This window comes from Parus major, chromosome 1A (genome assembly GCF_001522545.3).
Source record: "Parus major isolate Abel chromosome 1A, Parus_major1.1, whole genome shotgun sequence".
Classification (NCBI taxonomy): Eukaryota; Metazoa; Chordata; class Aves; order Passeriformes; family Paridae; genus Parus; species Parus major.
The window spans coordinates 6820953-6836597 of NC_031773.1; the positions used below are offsets into that span (position 1 = coordinate 6820953).

Sequence of the window (15645 nt, forward strand, 5' to 3'; positions counted from 1 at the left end):
GATGGATGGATGATGGATGGATGATGGATGGATGGATGGATATCCAGCAGAGCTGAGCATGGGTTATGTACTTGCACAGCATCAAAATGCATCCAGTGTCAGTGCAAGTACCAGCTCTGGAGGAAAGGCACAACGTGGTGCCTTGGAAACTGGAGGCTAGGTGGGCTTTTCCATAAAATCAGCCATGTTATAAGCATGTGATCTTCAGAATATCCACAGTAATAATTTCCTGAAGTTCCCTCTGAGGTCGAACTCAAAGGAATCTGAAACTTAGGCAACAAATATTGGAGTAAAATTATGCAAGACTTGATTAGAGCCAGAGAAAATGAGCAATGATTCTAGTATTGACCTCTGGTCAGACTCATATTTGTATTACAGCAAATTTATGTGAATTGTGGAATGCAGCAAAACCAGAAAAGAGACATGGGCAGAAAGTCTTTTTACTATGAGGAATATAGATTTTTGATTTTATATGACTGAGCTAGGTCTATCAATGAAAGAGGGCCCTCTTTTAAGTAAAATTTAAATTAAACTGAATTTTCTGCAGAAACTGAATTTTCTGGAGTATATTTTATTATACTCTAGACATAGACAAAAATTTTATGAAGTTTAGATTTTTTTTCATTAGGGAAAATTCAGCCTCGTTCTTTTATAGTTCCAGTCAAAGAATACACACTTTACTCTTTTGATGGGAGATCCTTCAGGCATCTTAACTGAAGTGGTGTACATTTTCTGTTGCTCTTGAAAAGGCACTTCACTTTCCCAACAAGATTTTTATGGGGTAATGTTGAATGTATATTAAATACACATTCCTTTTTGTATATTTTGTACCATTGCACACTTATTATTGTACATTGTATTTGTTGTCATGATGTCATTTATATATGGTTGTCAAAGATGATATGCTCATAGAGTAAATGGTTATGGCTTTGGGATTTCACTTCTTGGATCTTTTATGATGAGGGTTTTTATGTTGTTGATTTTTATTCAACTAGTGTGTTGTAGCATCAAAGATATATATCTGATGGACATTCATAAAATAAAGTAAAAATATATTTGAAATTTTGGACTTGAGATGTTTGGTGGCACTGCAGGCTTTCCTGGACATTGCAGGTCTCCAGTCATGAGTAAAGCTTTTGACTCCCATCAAATTGCATTTGTCTACATCTCCGTTAATTTTTTCCCTTCTCTCTCCATATGTTTTCTCAGCCATAATTACAGTTCATTCTCCAGAACACCATTTATTTTTTATCACTGAAAATATCCCTGTAATGCAGAAATGCCTTAATTTTTATGAATTATATTTAATTTGACTTAATACCACACAGGTTTCATTTGGTTCCCTTCTCATTCCATTATATTTTCCAAATAAAATGGAATGGAATTTTTTGACAGCTGTGACAGACTATGCTGTATGACTCTTCTCAGCTCTGCTTCCAAATGGTTTATCATGATGTTGTTGAACATTCTCCCAGGCAGTCTAATGGTGTATCTGCTGCAGTGCTAACATAGCGGGATGCAAACCAATACCATAGACTTAATTTACCTGAAAATAAGAAAACTGCATTTTCCAACAATTAAGTAAGCGTAAACTGAAATATTTCAGCTGACTTCTGCTATTCTTTTCTTTCTGTTAAAGATGTAGTAGAGAGGGGAAGTTTCCATTTTCCCATAAGAGACAAGTTTTGGAAGCCTTTAACAGTTCACTAAAAAATCAGCTGTCTGTGACCTCTTCTAGTGCTCTGCCAATATATACTTACAGCAACCTCCCCCTTTTCTTCCACATGGAACCACATTAGAAAACTGTTATTTGATGCCATAAAACAATGTGAATCAGTCTGTTATGTGTTCACTTGATTAAATGGAATACATTTTATTGCTGCATTTGCATGCTTTTCTTTGAAATCTGGAGTCAAGTAACTGAATCTCTTTGAGGCTTAAGCACATTTGAGTGGTGTATGTATAAATTCTTGGCAAATTAGCAGAACATTATTGCCTCAGCTTTGACAGTTCTTGCTAGGGGGGAAATACACAAAGAATGTGTTCTGGCTTGGCTCTGATTGTAATACAGAATACGATTGATTAAGGTTTGGGGAAAACTCTATGTCTTAGAGCCACAGTGGGAAATTACTGAGTAGCTTCAATGATCTATAATCTTTGTTCAAAGAAGGGATTTGACTATTTGCTTTTGAAAAATAGGTTCTGGGATTCTTTGATAGTAGAGGGGGAAGTTTGCAAGTTTTGTCCTTTTAGAGACAGTAGTGGGTATAAAATAAAGGTACTTAATTACAATCAGATAGCAGCAGGTGTCACAATTTAGGAGCCAGTGGTTGTTGACTTGTCTCCAGCAGTGACCAACACAGATACTTCAGTGTAAGTGTAGAAGCAGCTATAAATCATGCTGACACACCAGTGGGGATGACATTTCCTCCTCAGCAAGGAGTGCTGCTGGTTGGTCCATGTAATGAAGCATGGAGTACCTAAATAGCTGTTCTAGATAGTATTCCACAACTTCTCTGGGAAGCACATTCAAATCCCTCTCCACCCCCACATATTTTCTCCTAGCATGTAATATAAATATCCCCTGTTTTGGTTCAAAACCATTCCCTCTTGACTATTACTATCTGCCCATATAAAAAGTAACTTTTTAATTAGCCCCCGTTAGGTACTGGAAGGCTGCAATGAGGTGTCCCCAGAGCCTTCTCTTGTCAGTGATAACCTCAAGAGAACTGCTGTGAAGTTCTGCTTATCTTTGGTGGTGTTCTCTCTTAGTCTTTCCTGTTGTGTGCTACATTCACTGAATTCCCTTGTAATTTCTTGTTGAAGACTTCTGAACTGTGCTGTTTTGGTAAGATGTAAGGGAAGAGGAGTAGAAATAAAGGGAAGTCAGGCTCATCCAGAATATGCAGTGTGTGTCACAGTGTACAGTGACATCCCCAGTCACCTGGCTGGATGTGCCCACACTGAATTTGTGCAGCAGGAATGAGGGAGACACAAGATTAGAGTTGATCATAGGTTGCCATTGTGTTTTGGTTGTTCCTCTGTATCTGTAGAGTAGGAGTTCATCAGGAAGAATTCTGTAAGGTCTGTGAGGCTGCTGCTGTAACAGCACCCAAAAGCCACAGCAGGGTTTTGTGGTGTGTATTTGCTACCCCATCCTTTTCCTCTTGCAAAACAAGCCCAGCCTGGTCCTGGCCTTTTCTTCCTGCAGTAAGAAAGCTCAGTTTTGCTTGTGTTTGTGTTTCTGAGTAGCTTTGAGCTGGCTCTGGATAAACAGCTTCTGCCCTTTGTTTTGCAGACTACAGGCATTAATGAGTAGGCAATGGCACCAAGGACATCAGACTGTGTTTGCTGATGAGCTAAGGGTTTGTTTTGGTCTCCCTTACTCTAATTGTGCTAATTGGGTGAAAGATTGCAGTGGAAATATCCTTAAACAGAGCTGAAATTTCTGAGTGTGGTCAGGATATTTTGGACATCTTTTTTTCTGATTTCTGGAACTCGTTCCATTCTGGGATGACATAATATATTTTAAATACCTTTTGATTTTTCAATTTGAAAAGACAATTAATTTTTAAATTTGTTTGGCTGTGGGTGAAACCAGTTGTGTTCAATTAATTAAGGAAAAACAATCACTTGAAGAAAAAATAAAATATTTTGGGTTTCCATAGTAGACTTTGGCCTTGTTTTCAGAATTCATTAAAGATTTTTAAAACCAAACAACTCTTCTGGAAAAATCAAACCACCCAAAACCACACCAAAACCCATGAACAAAAGAAACCAAATCCACAAACCTTGTTTATTTCAGATTGGCCTGCAATAAGCTTTTCGAGTCTTATTTTTCTATTCTGCCAATAAATTAAAAAAGTGGTCAGATTTTCACAAACCTTTCTGCAATTGTGATTTTTATCGGAGAGCTGAGGTACTGAATAAAAAACTAAAGTTTTCTTCAGCCTCCAGTTAGGCTGGGTAGATGCTTGTAGATTCTGGGTTAAGCCTTGCCCTCATTCACAGCATTTCCTCTGATTTCAGCATTTGACTCCCGAGTGTGCAGGGCTCAGAGCAGTGTGATTACTCTCAAGGCTCACAGCCAGGGTACTTGGGAGGAACTGTGACATGACCCCTTCTGCTTTGAGGTGAATTGCTCAAATCTTTAAATATGATGGGAACAGTAGACTAGAAAAGGTTTGTATTCTAAACTCAGGTTTTACATAAATGGATACAAAAACTGTTATAAATAAATTAAAATAGTGATGTGAGACAGCAACAGAGAAAAGAAAATTACAATTCCCTTTCTTAAAAGGTTTTTATGCCAGTATGGTGTGGAAAGCCTCTGTATTGTCATTTTCCTTTTCTGTCCTGCTGTGTTTTGAAACTGGATTACTTCATCAGGCAATACCAAACAATCTGCATCTGTGGACATCCAATGGAAAGTAGTGAAAAGCTTTCAAGAAAAGCCAAATAAAGTACAGTAATGTCAGGAGCATTCAGTGGGGATAGAAGTCCAGAGCTCTGCATGTTTTGGTTGTTGGGTTTTTTTTGTATGAAAACCCCACATGCAAGTGATTTGAAGCCAACTAAGTATTCATAGCAGGTGTTCAGACACAGACACTGGGTCATTTTCTCAATAGTGCTATCAAAATGAATGAAAACTTCAGCACAGTGAGATCATCACCTGCTATAAATTAACTTCAGTAATGTCAATTTTCATTCTGGGGCTGGAATTCATCTGACACAATGCCTTAATTTTTAGTGCAAACTCTGTGATCTGAGCAAGCTGTGCTCGCCTTTGTTTGGAGAGTTTCATCCCTGCCTGAAGTGTCTGCCTGAGACAAGCTGGGGGAATTATGCCTACTTCCTTCCACTGAGTACAAAGGGAGAGGGGCTGACAATCTCAGATGTAGCTATTTACTTAGTCCTTGTAAACAATGAGTGTTAGATGAGATGCATTTGACTCTGATTGTGGCTTTCCATAAAAATTGAGAAGAAACTCTCATTGGCCTAGGCATTTTTAAGAGCTTCATAAAGATGAGACTCAGATTTATGGTCAGATATTCTGATCTTTTGTCAGACTGTGACCAGCCTCTTAGTCCACAAAAGAGCACTCCAAAGTCAAATGAATGTAGCTGCCCAACCTGAGGTGTTTCAAGAGGCCTTGATTTGGAAAGGAAGACTCCCTGACTGTCAAAACCTGACCCTGGGCCCTGCATCAAGGTGGGAAACAAGCCAGAAACATCAGGTATGCCAGAGGTTGTGGAGAGGAAGAAGCTGAATGCAGAGCTCTGCAGGTAGGGTGGGCTGGTCTATGCCCACCCTGGGGAACGTCACAGGGATTCCTGTTCTGGACAACTCCATGGTGCAAAGGCTTAAATGACCACCTCTGTCATGGAAGTGTTGACATCAAGAGGTCTTTGCTGGTGGACATGTGGACGTTTAGAAAATACAAGCATCCATCACTGAGTAAGAATTTTAAGAACCTGCATCTTTTTGCATTCCAAATAACAGCTGCTTCTTTTGCCAGTTCAGCCCTGTAGGACTTGCAGCTTTCCAGAAATGTGTGAAAACCTCTGCAAATGCAGGAGAATTGGGCTCCAGAGAACATGTTCATCCCACACTGTGTATCCACAGTGGCTGACTTTCAAGCCTTGCTGGTGTTGTCTTTGAAGTCAATGAGAATTTTGCTATTGACCTCAGCTGGAATGAGATCAGTGGGAACAAGCCCTTAGGTAAATATGCTCAGGGACATTAATCAAAGGTGTGTTTGTTTCCTTAATGACTTTTTGGACCTGGCAGAAGAGAGGATTTCAGATTTTTTCAATAGAGTGAGGGCAGCTTTAAGAGTGCAGTTTCAAAAGCCAGACTTTTAAGGTATTTTGCAATTGTCTAAGTAGGTGGTATGTGTGTCTTGCAGCATTTGGTTTGAATGCAGAGGTTATCCCAGAGATGGGTGTAAATGTTCCCTGCATTTCTCTTTTTTGACTTTCTGGTCTCTGTGGTGCTCCAATTACCCTTCACAGCACTGTTGATGCAAAGAAAAAGCTGCACCAGCTTTGTTTTGGATAGAGATATTAAACAGTCTTAGCTAATTTTGTGACAGATTTTCTTCCAAGCTAATCTAAATTATCTTTGTTTTTATATGCTACCAGTCTATTGTGTGCATGACAGCATTTAGTCATGCCAAATGAGTGAACCAGGAGTCAAAATTTTTTTGCTAATATCTCATTAAGATGAAATTAGACATTTTCACTTTTGAAAATTACCCTATCTTTTAATAACAGAAAAAGAAATTGAGATGCTTGAATAATGTGGGAGGTTTAAGAGGGAATTTCTACATGACCTTGAAAAAGCATTAATCATAAGTGCATACATTGTGATATGGATTTTATAGCACAGGCACTGACCAACACACAAATACCTGTGTACACACGCTCCAGATTTTTTATCCTTTTTACCTAACCTCCTCTCTAGAAAAATGTAATGACCTTGAGAGAGTAAGGAACAAAAATGAAACCATGCTGAAAAACTTTTATCTTTTTATTATTGGTGCCTTTACATTAATACTGCTGTTTTGTGCTGAGAAAACCAATCTGTTACACGTACGGTAACTGTAATATACAACATAGAAATGCAGTCTAAGTTAATTACAACAAGGAGCTACAAAAAAAATTCGTAGGAAAGAAGTCACCTAACATTGCAACTGTGCTTGCAACAATCACTCCCTTACTGCAGGACTATGCACATTGTGAACCATGGTTATTTACATGTCCCTTACAACCGTTAACAACAGAAGGGCTAAAATCAGTCTAAAAAGTTCCAGAACGTCACTATATACTGTACAATCCTCAAAAATAATTTATTACACTGTTTCTAAAAAAAGGTACTAATTTTGCTTGGATGTCTTTTGTTTTCTGGTGTTCTCTGGAGTGCACAACATGTGCAAAATTTTGCCTAACAGTCTAAAAACTCAAGAACTGAACCACGAGCCACAATCACAGAGACGAAGTGGTGGAGTCCAGAACTTCCCTCCCGTTGCACACAGTTGGCACATACATACTGGCAGATGCTGGAAGAGAAAGAGAGGGGAAAGTCAACTGACTTCAGCACAGCAAAGAGGGGCAACACACAGGATTAGAATTTGTTGGTCTGGACCATCTCACCCCACTTAACCAAGGTGCCCAGTGAAGAGTAGCTGCCTGTGTCAGCAGCAGAGCTGATGGAGGTGCTGCTTGCACCTCTGCAATGGCAACTCAGACCTCAGGCTGAAGCATCCTCTGAAGAATCCTGATTTCACCTGACTGCCCACTGGCAGCACAGAGGGTGATTACACTTCTCCAAGAAGCATTGGAATAAAATACATTATTTTTATTTTTTTTAATGATTCTGTGCCACTGGGTGTCACTTTGTAGCACTTTGCATGGTAGTGTGAATTAATACATATATAATAGTGCTAAAAATACCTCTGCAGAAAAAAGTGAACCTTTGAATCTTTTGTTTTATTGGCAAGAATTGCTAAAGTCTGATCCTTTGAGCTTTCACATAACTGGAGCGGACATTAATGAAGGAAATACATGTAGTTTTAAACCTGGGAGATAATCTACCCTATTAGAATTCTGTGTCAATGATCTTTTAATTAATGAAAATAAGAATTATAAGAACATATTGGGTGAAGAAATTTTTTAATAACTGACTTTAAAAGCAAGATTATTTCTCACCTAATCCCAGAAAAATTTCTGCCTATAATACGCTTCACTTCTAGGAGTTCTGGATCAGGATTCAGAGCATACAGAGGTGAGAACCAGATTCTGATAAACTTGTTTACATGGTATAACATTTTATACATCTGTTTTTCATTGCTTTAGTGTTATTGACAACTGAACCTAACAATCTGTTTCTGAATGTATTTGTATTTTGTGCAGAGAATGTATTACCCTATTTTGCTTAAGTCTTGTGGATTTTAATTTAAAAAGAAACTGCTTGTTGTTCATCTTTTATCCATTCTATCCATTGGGCATCAGGAATGTGTTTTCAGGTGCTCAATGACATCTCTGCTCAGGGCACCAGAAAGCTGCTTTTTGAAAGATGCATTAGGTTAATGGTGACAGTGACCCAGAGAAATGTGATGCCTTCATCAAAGAAAACACATGGCAAGCAATGACTTAGTAAACTCAATCATCCAGTGTAAATTTATGCAGCTGACAAGGGCATGCTCAATCTTCCACATCTGGTGCTGGCTGCACTTTCAGTTGCACACTGGCTCTGTAAAGATGCTCAGTATAATTTTTAGGAAAAATTATTCTTTCTTCAAATCAGCTGGTATTTTTCACTCTCATTGTCTGAATAAATATTTCATGGAAAACAGAATTACTTTAACAAAAGAAATTTGGAGGCATCTACTGGACTAACCTACTGCTCACGGGGCAGGACATCTTCCTGAAACAGGAGACCCAAGAATGAGCCCCTCTTCTGGATCAGGCCAATGGAATTTGATCTCTCACAACATGGATGTGTGTTGTGAGTCAGAGGTGTGGAGCAACTGTTGTATGTAAAAGACCACAGGGCATCATGTCTGTGATTTATAAAAATTAATTTGTATTTTGTATTCTGTTTTTAACTGACTATAATGTGGCAGCACAATGACCTTAATTTTTCTTGTTGATATTTCTATTTCTACTTTTTGTTAAAAAATAGAAAAATCAGTTCTGCTCAGGAAACCTGATTCAAATCCCTGTTCTACTGCAGTATGGCTACAGGCAAAAGCATTTTGTTTCCATGAACATCAGTCACTTAACCAGAATTTTTTTAGCTTCAGGCTTTTTTTTTGAAGTCCAACACACTGACAAGCATGAATAGCTCAAATACTATGGTAACTGGGTCAGGAGGATATAAAAATTGGACAGAAATATATGGTGGTAGGCGAGAAATGAGTGGCCTTGCCTTTTAAGTTTCCAAGCTTCCTGCACAGCATGCACCTCTCTTCTAGTGCTGGGATGCAGTTATTAACTCTGCTGGGTGGAGTAAAGTGTTCATACCGAGTATCCAGCTCTCCTGAGACAGAACAAAAGACCTTGCTTTTCATTACAGACCTCAGCAGTGTTAATCACTGGCCCTGCAGGGTTCTGAGCTGCACTCTGCGTCTTACAGCAGCTGCCAAGGGCTTTCCTGGAATACTGCTGGATATGCAAGAGACACTTCACCTTCACTTTGTGTTGAGACCAAGGACAAAAGTGTGACATCAGCAGAAGTTGTGATTTGGCTCAAGTTCATGCTTTTGATCTCCCTCTTCCTGGCTGTCCCTCATTTTGCTTAGATAATCCAAGAACCAGAGGTACAATGCAGGAGCCTTGCACTGCCATGGTGACCTTGCAGCTTTGCCTACACAGCCAAGAACAGGCAGATCTGAATTTGCTGTCAGTGTGCCACTTAGAATGAGAGAGTCACAGAATATCCTGGCTTGGAAGGGACCCACAAGGACCATTGAGTCCAATTCCTGTCTGAGCACAGGGCAACCCCAAGAATGACACCATGTGCCTGAGAGCATTGTCTCCTCTACCCATGCTCACAGCTGGACAACTGTGAGTTAATCTCACAGTTCTATATCAAGTCAGATCAGGTGTAGTTTGGAGCCAGGCCTGGGAAAATAAATTCAGAGGGGAAAAAAATTGCCAGTCTGGCTATAAATAGTAGGTTCAATTCTTCTTCTGACCCCTGAGCAGGCCACCTGGAGGAGCTGAGCTCTGTGTGCCGTTCTCCATGCAGATGTAACTTGGATAAATGACATCTGGGTGTGGAAGCTTAGTCTGAATCATGAAGGTGCTTATGTATTCAGGAAGGTGAGTTCTTTGTGAAGATTTATGGGTGCTGAAGCACATAAAAGAGGAAAACAGGAGAAAATCCTAATGAGTGAGATGCTACTGGGGCAGCAGAACTTAGACAGCATGCTGCCAAATGGGAATTTTCAGAACCAAAACAATGTGTACAAATATATACATTTCAAAACATGTCATATACCTAAGCACACTCTTACCCTGCCTCAATTTGGCTTAAATGTATATATATATATATATATATATAATTTTTTTTTTTTTGGTCCAGACTTCAACTTTCAAAAAGATCAAAGCTTGACATTAACACTTGGACTACCCAAAAGCATTATGAATGTCACCTTTTCTCAGAGTGTTTGACCAGCTTTTGTGGTTCAGGAAGCTGTGTTAAAAACTGTCTGTGTGTTATTTGCTGTTCAAGAGCCATGGCATTCCTGTCTGAAGAGGTGGTGGCAGCCCTGAGATGCAATGGAGTTTGGAATCCATGGAGATGGGAAAAACGCTGACTTCTAGAGCTCTGGTAATGCATAAAACCTGGCTTTTCAAAGTTGCTAGAATGCCCTAAAGCTAATTTTGATGAGTTTGATATTAAGAAGTTTCTGAATGATGGAAATGCCATTGAGACCAAAATATAAACAAGCTGACAGCCCCAGAAGTGATAAGAGGAATATTTTAGACAAAGATTAGGACCAATTTGAATGGCAACCTTTTTGGAGTTTTACAAATAACTAAACAGTTAAGAAATATAATAGAAATTTATTTAAAACAATTTAAAAATTAGTGGAAGGGAGTAAGGGAAGATTTTTCATCCTGGAAATATTGTGACTGTGACAGACAGTGTTATTTTCCCAAATAATTGTCCTAGATGGAAAATATAGGGCTGTTTCTTTTGTAATGTGATGGACCTTTTAGCCCTATTTCCATGTCTTTCCATGGTCTAAAAAGTCCTACAATGGGAGCAGCCTGATTCAATTAGGTGCAAGCAGTAAAAGTAAATAACTGCAACAACCTTTCTAAACAATGAAGTCGTAAGAGATTGTAAGTCTGGATTTTTATGCTTTTCTTAATGTCCTCAAGCTGTTTGCAAGCCTGAAAATGCAGGTTTTAATGTGAAGATGTGCACTGAGGATGTCTCTCAGGTGCATGTTTCCACATGTGTTTACACGTGTTTTAATGTAGCCATTAAAATAAAAGTATAAAATTCCAAAATGCAACCCAGAATCCAGTACAAAGTATTTATGAATCAAAATTATTTCTAAGCTCATTCCATAGGATGATAGTATTAAAAAACTTGGAAAGACCACTTACACAAAATTGATAAAGAATGAAAAGAATCTCATGGGACTTACCGTTTCACCGAGGGACCACACTTCTAAACGTTTTTGGAATTGATTGGTCTTTTGGGAGTGTTCAGCACTTCAGGCATATAGTGCCATGTCATTAAATTTTCCAGAATAGCAAGGAGTGTTTGCTCTCTGGTGTCAGGACTGGATGCAGCCCTGACTGAGGAAACTGGGCACCTATAGAGCCACATGGCTGAGCTCTTGTTAAGGAACCCTGGGCATTCTGCACAGTGTGGTTTGGGATTGGAGAGCCAGGGATGGCTGGGATCCCTTCACTTCCCAATCCCTGCTAAGGTGATACATAGCCAAGTTACTTCCATGCTCTGTCTGAAATATGAAGTGCCAAAGCTTTTGAGACAATTTTGAAATTTAAGTGGCACTCAAAAACCTCAGGCTAATTTACTGTGAACTTGCTGAAAAAGCCTTGGTTGTGGCCCCCCTTTCCTCTGTCACTTATTCCCTTCCTCTTCACTGTTGTAGAGTGCTTTTCAATTAGATTTCCAGGGTGGGCATGCTGTACAGAGGGCTCTGTGAACGAGCTCCCATCTTTGATCAGTTAGTTAAGCTAGAGAAAGAAAAAAACCTGAACAAATATACATGTGACCTATTTTTTTTTTTTTTTTTAATCCATAAAACTCTCTGAGCCGCTCACCCAGAAAAGGAGTGACAGCCTCAAAACAAAATCACAGCTGTGAACCTGCTTGTGATGAAGAGAGTGAAGATAAGGGAAAGAAGGGAATCAGAGCAACTGAGTTGTCCTTGCAGCAGAACACAGATTGCTTCTCCAGGCTGTGGCACTGACAAAGGCTATTGATCATGCTCTGCATAGAGATGCAGTTTATGGCATCCCTCAGATGCATTTTCTGCAGACTTGGAGCCTTTCCTCAGAGTGCAGGTGATGAGCCATTGAGAGCACACTGCACTGTGGCCCAGATCCTGTCAGTGTGCTGCTCTGACAGGAGTACTCCAAGGCAATCTGCTCCTGTCTCACTGCCAGAGCGACAGAGACACAGGGGATGCTTGGTGTGTGCAGCAGGCTGGAGCCAGTGCCTGCCAAAAACTTTCAGTGAGCTCTAGAGCAGGCTCTGAGCTGACTACCATGCGAGGGGGATGAGTTTTCCTCTCCAGACACAAAAGAAATGACACTTTCACAGGGTTACATAGTTCAGCCCACCCTGTCTTTACCCCAACTCACCACAACCCCACAGAAAGGTGTCAGGTTTGTTACTTACACTGTGAGTAAGTGGTCCCGGTCCCACTGACACTGAACCTGTTGAGGTGGAGCCTGTGAGTCACCACGTTCTTCTGGGGCTGGAAAAGGATGATGTGCACCTTGGGCGCAAACAAGCAGCCCAGCACCACAAAGCCACTGAGACTCACAGAGATGCACATGGTGGTGGTTTGCACCTAGGAGAGAGTGGGCACAAAGCACTGTGTTTCAGTATGGAAAGCTCTGAAATGCAAAATACTGGAAACATTACTACGTAACAGCACGAACCACAGTCCTGGAGGTTTGCTCTGGTGTAGGCTGGTGTGAATCTCTGTTGCATCCTTATAATTCCCAATCCCAGTATCATGGGAATGAGGTGCTGGTGCTGGTGGTGCCCTGTGTGTCTGCAATCAGAGAGATTGCGTGTGTTCTCCCTCGTTTTAGCACAGAAAGGATAGATCTACTCTCTTTCTCTCCTACCCTTGGTCCCTAACCTCATCAGAGTTGTGCTTGTCATTCAATATCTGAGCAGTGTTGGCTGCAGTGGGAACCAGCTCACACATACTGTACATTATGTGGGTTTACATCAGGGATCTCATGCAAAGCATCCATCTGAAACCAGTTTGGTCTCTAGCTCTAGCCCTAATCAGAGAACTTGAGTAAGCCTTTGCAGAAATATAGGTGTGATTTGGAATAAAGATAATATCTGGTGACTGTTTTCAGACTGCATCTGAAAAGTGTCTTGATTTTGAGATATCACTTTTTGGGCTCAGAAATGAATTGTTTGTAAGGCTGCAGGATTTTAGAATAGTTGCCTTGGGGCATTTGTTAGTGTAGCTTTGCTGGCACTGTCTATCTTTTATGCTTTTTATTCAATAGTATAACTAGGTGCCAGTTTACTGCCTCATTTTCTGTTTATATTATTTTCTTCCAAGCAGATTGCTTAATTAAGATGTTGAATTAAATTGCCTTAAACTCTACTGCTTAATTTGAATGATTATACATCTATGGCTCATTTTTCCTTAGTTATACTCCTGCAGTTCTTTGAGATTAGCCCTCTTCTGTGGGAATGCTTCTCATATCTCCTGAAATGTCAGAAATAATTTGTGCGAATTGGAAAACAGAGTGGGGAATGGACATTGTTGCTTTTCTTATATACTGAGCACAATTGGTGTTTTGTCATCAATGAGAATAATTAATGTGATCATTTAATAATCACTCTTTGCACAACATGGATGTTGCAAACACCGTGAAATATGCTCAGCTTTCACAGGGTGAGGAACATGGAAGATCCAACAGTGCCTGCATGAGAAAGGAACACTTTAGCTTCACATTCTGCTTTACCTCTACATTTTGTCCACAGACTTATGCTGTCAGGTCAGGTTAATATGGAACTGGGTGCTGTATGGGTAAGACAAGACAGGAGTTTTCTCATAAAACAAGAGTAAATGAAGCTACCTTTATTTTCACTAGTTTCAAATTGCTTTTTTTCACTATCAAAGCCCTCTTCCCCCACCCTGCTTTTCCCAGAGTTTGTATTGCCTGGAGCAGCTCAGCTGTGCTGGCATAATTATACACTCAATCAATTAAATGATTTGGGTTAAAAATAGCTCCATCCCACAGGGCTCCTTTTAATCCAGGTCACTCCAGTGGTTCAGTGTGTAACCTGGCCTCACAGATGAGACTGGTGTGCTGGCAGAGTGGAGAAAATCCCACTAGAACATGTGCTGTGCTAAGGCACATGGAGAACAGGGATAAGATTTGGGACAGCCAACACTGCTTCTCCAAGGGCTACAGATCTCATTTATCTGGAATTCTGTAAAGCCTTTGATAGGTGCCCTCAGCACCATTCTCTCTAAACTGGAGAGATATGTATTTGATGACTGGGCTGTTAGATGAATAAGAAATAGGTTGGATGGTCACATCCAGAGGACAATGGCTCGGAGTCCTGACAGGCATCAGTGACAATCAGTGACATCAGTGATATGGTGTCCTTCAGGTGTCCATATTTGGAGCAGCGTTATGCAACTTAATCATAAATGACACAGATGAAGGGATCAAGTGTATCCCCAGCAAATTTGAAGATTATTCCAGGCTGAGTGGGGCTGTTTTTAAAGCTGTTTATTGGTGGTGCTACTAGACTAGGGCTACATTAGGATGGCACAAGTTGATTCAGAGTCAACTTGTGATACTGCATGGAAATTAAATATGGGTTTTTCAAAGTGTAGGCTTGTCATGAAGGTATCAAAAATATGTTAAAAGCGTTTTCTGCTGATTTTGTAGTACTTGAGTTGGTTTATTTGGAACCATTGTATATAAATTCATTGCCTACAAGTGGTTTCAAAAACTCCACTCAGGAGATAAGGCTGTAAAATTCTGCTTGAACAATCAAGTCATGTTCCTCTTGGCCATTACTGTCTGTACTGCCCACTCATGTGACTGTCTGCACTGATATTTCCTTCATCCTGTGTCTGTCTTCCTGATTGCTTTGGGTGTCCTGAGCTGTTCCCTAGTGCCTTCCTTAAACTTTTCCTTCATTAGCTTCAATCCATTACTCGCTATTCTAACTTCTCCTGAGACTGAATAATCCCTTCCTCTCGTTTTGTTGCCTTGAAATTATTTATAGTCTGTGATCACGTCTCTCTGGGTTTACTCTTGTCTAGACTAAATATATTTAGCTCTTTTACTGTCACTCTGCATGTCTCACTGCGTCATTTGTTACTTACCCTTGTTTTCTAGAGGTTTTCAGTACATTTCCTAAGCTGAGTAAAATAGCACTAAATATATTGTTCCAGGGTGGCCACACCAAAAGTAAGTTAACTGACATTATTAGCTCCTCAGTTTTATATGCTATTTCATGTACACACTATTGGCAATAACACCCCCCTAAGGTAATCTACCTTTCTTCTGGGCAGAAAGTTGAACTAATTCTCTGAAAACTGCTGCAAGGGCCAACTCCCACAGTCACTTCTCACATCGTAATAACTGTGAGATTTCCAGTGGAGCAGATCTGAATCTTTTTTTGAGACAATTTCCTTCTGTTCAAAAATACGATTTTATTGAACTTGAAGCTCTGCAACACTATCTGACAATTTAAGCAGTTTAATGTTTCTAAAGTTTGCTGGTGAAGGCTGAACAATATTTACTGCTCAGTGAGCATGTGTTTTGTAAAGTGCAGAAAGAATAAAAAGTTCTGTATTTAAGTAGAACGTTTGTTGAGGTTTTTTTTAACAACTCTGTTTCATAGTAAATTTTGAAATTCTATCCTTATATT

The 15645-nt window shown here is 39.8% G+C and overlaps 1 protein-coding gene and 1 long non-coding RNA gene across 4 annotated transcripts in view; one reads left to right on the plus strand and one right to left on the minus strand.

Moving 5' to 3' along the window:
• The first annotated feature begins 4968 nt into the window (after positions 1-4968).
• Positions 4969-6873, plus strand: LOC117244440. The gene is made up of 2 exons (XR_004497544.1): positions 4969-5236; positions 5519-6873. It is a non-coding gene; the product is annotated as an uncharacterized LOC117244440 (long non-coding RNA).
• Positions 6514-15645, minus strand: part of GRM3 (glutamate metabotropic receptor 3) — a 101648-nt gene continuing 92516 nt past the window's right edge. For all 3 annotated transcript variants that reach the window (XM_015629157.3, XM_015629158.3, XM_015629156.3), the window contains 2 exons: positions 12394-12568; positions 6514-7060 (listed from right to left, as the gene is read on the minus strand). In XM_015629157.3, coding sequence (XP_015484643.1) covers positions 6987-7060; positions 12394-12568 — 249 coding nt within the window. In that variant the 3' untranslated portion in view covers positions 6514-6986. The remainder of the gene's footprint in view (positions 7061-12393; positions 12569-15645) is intronic.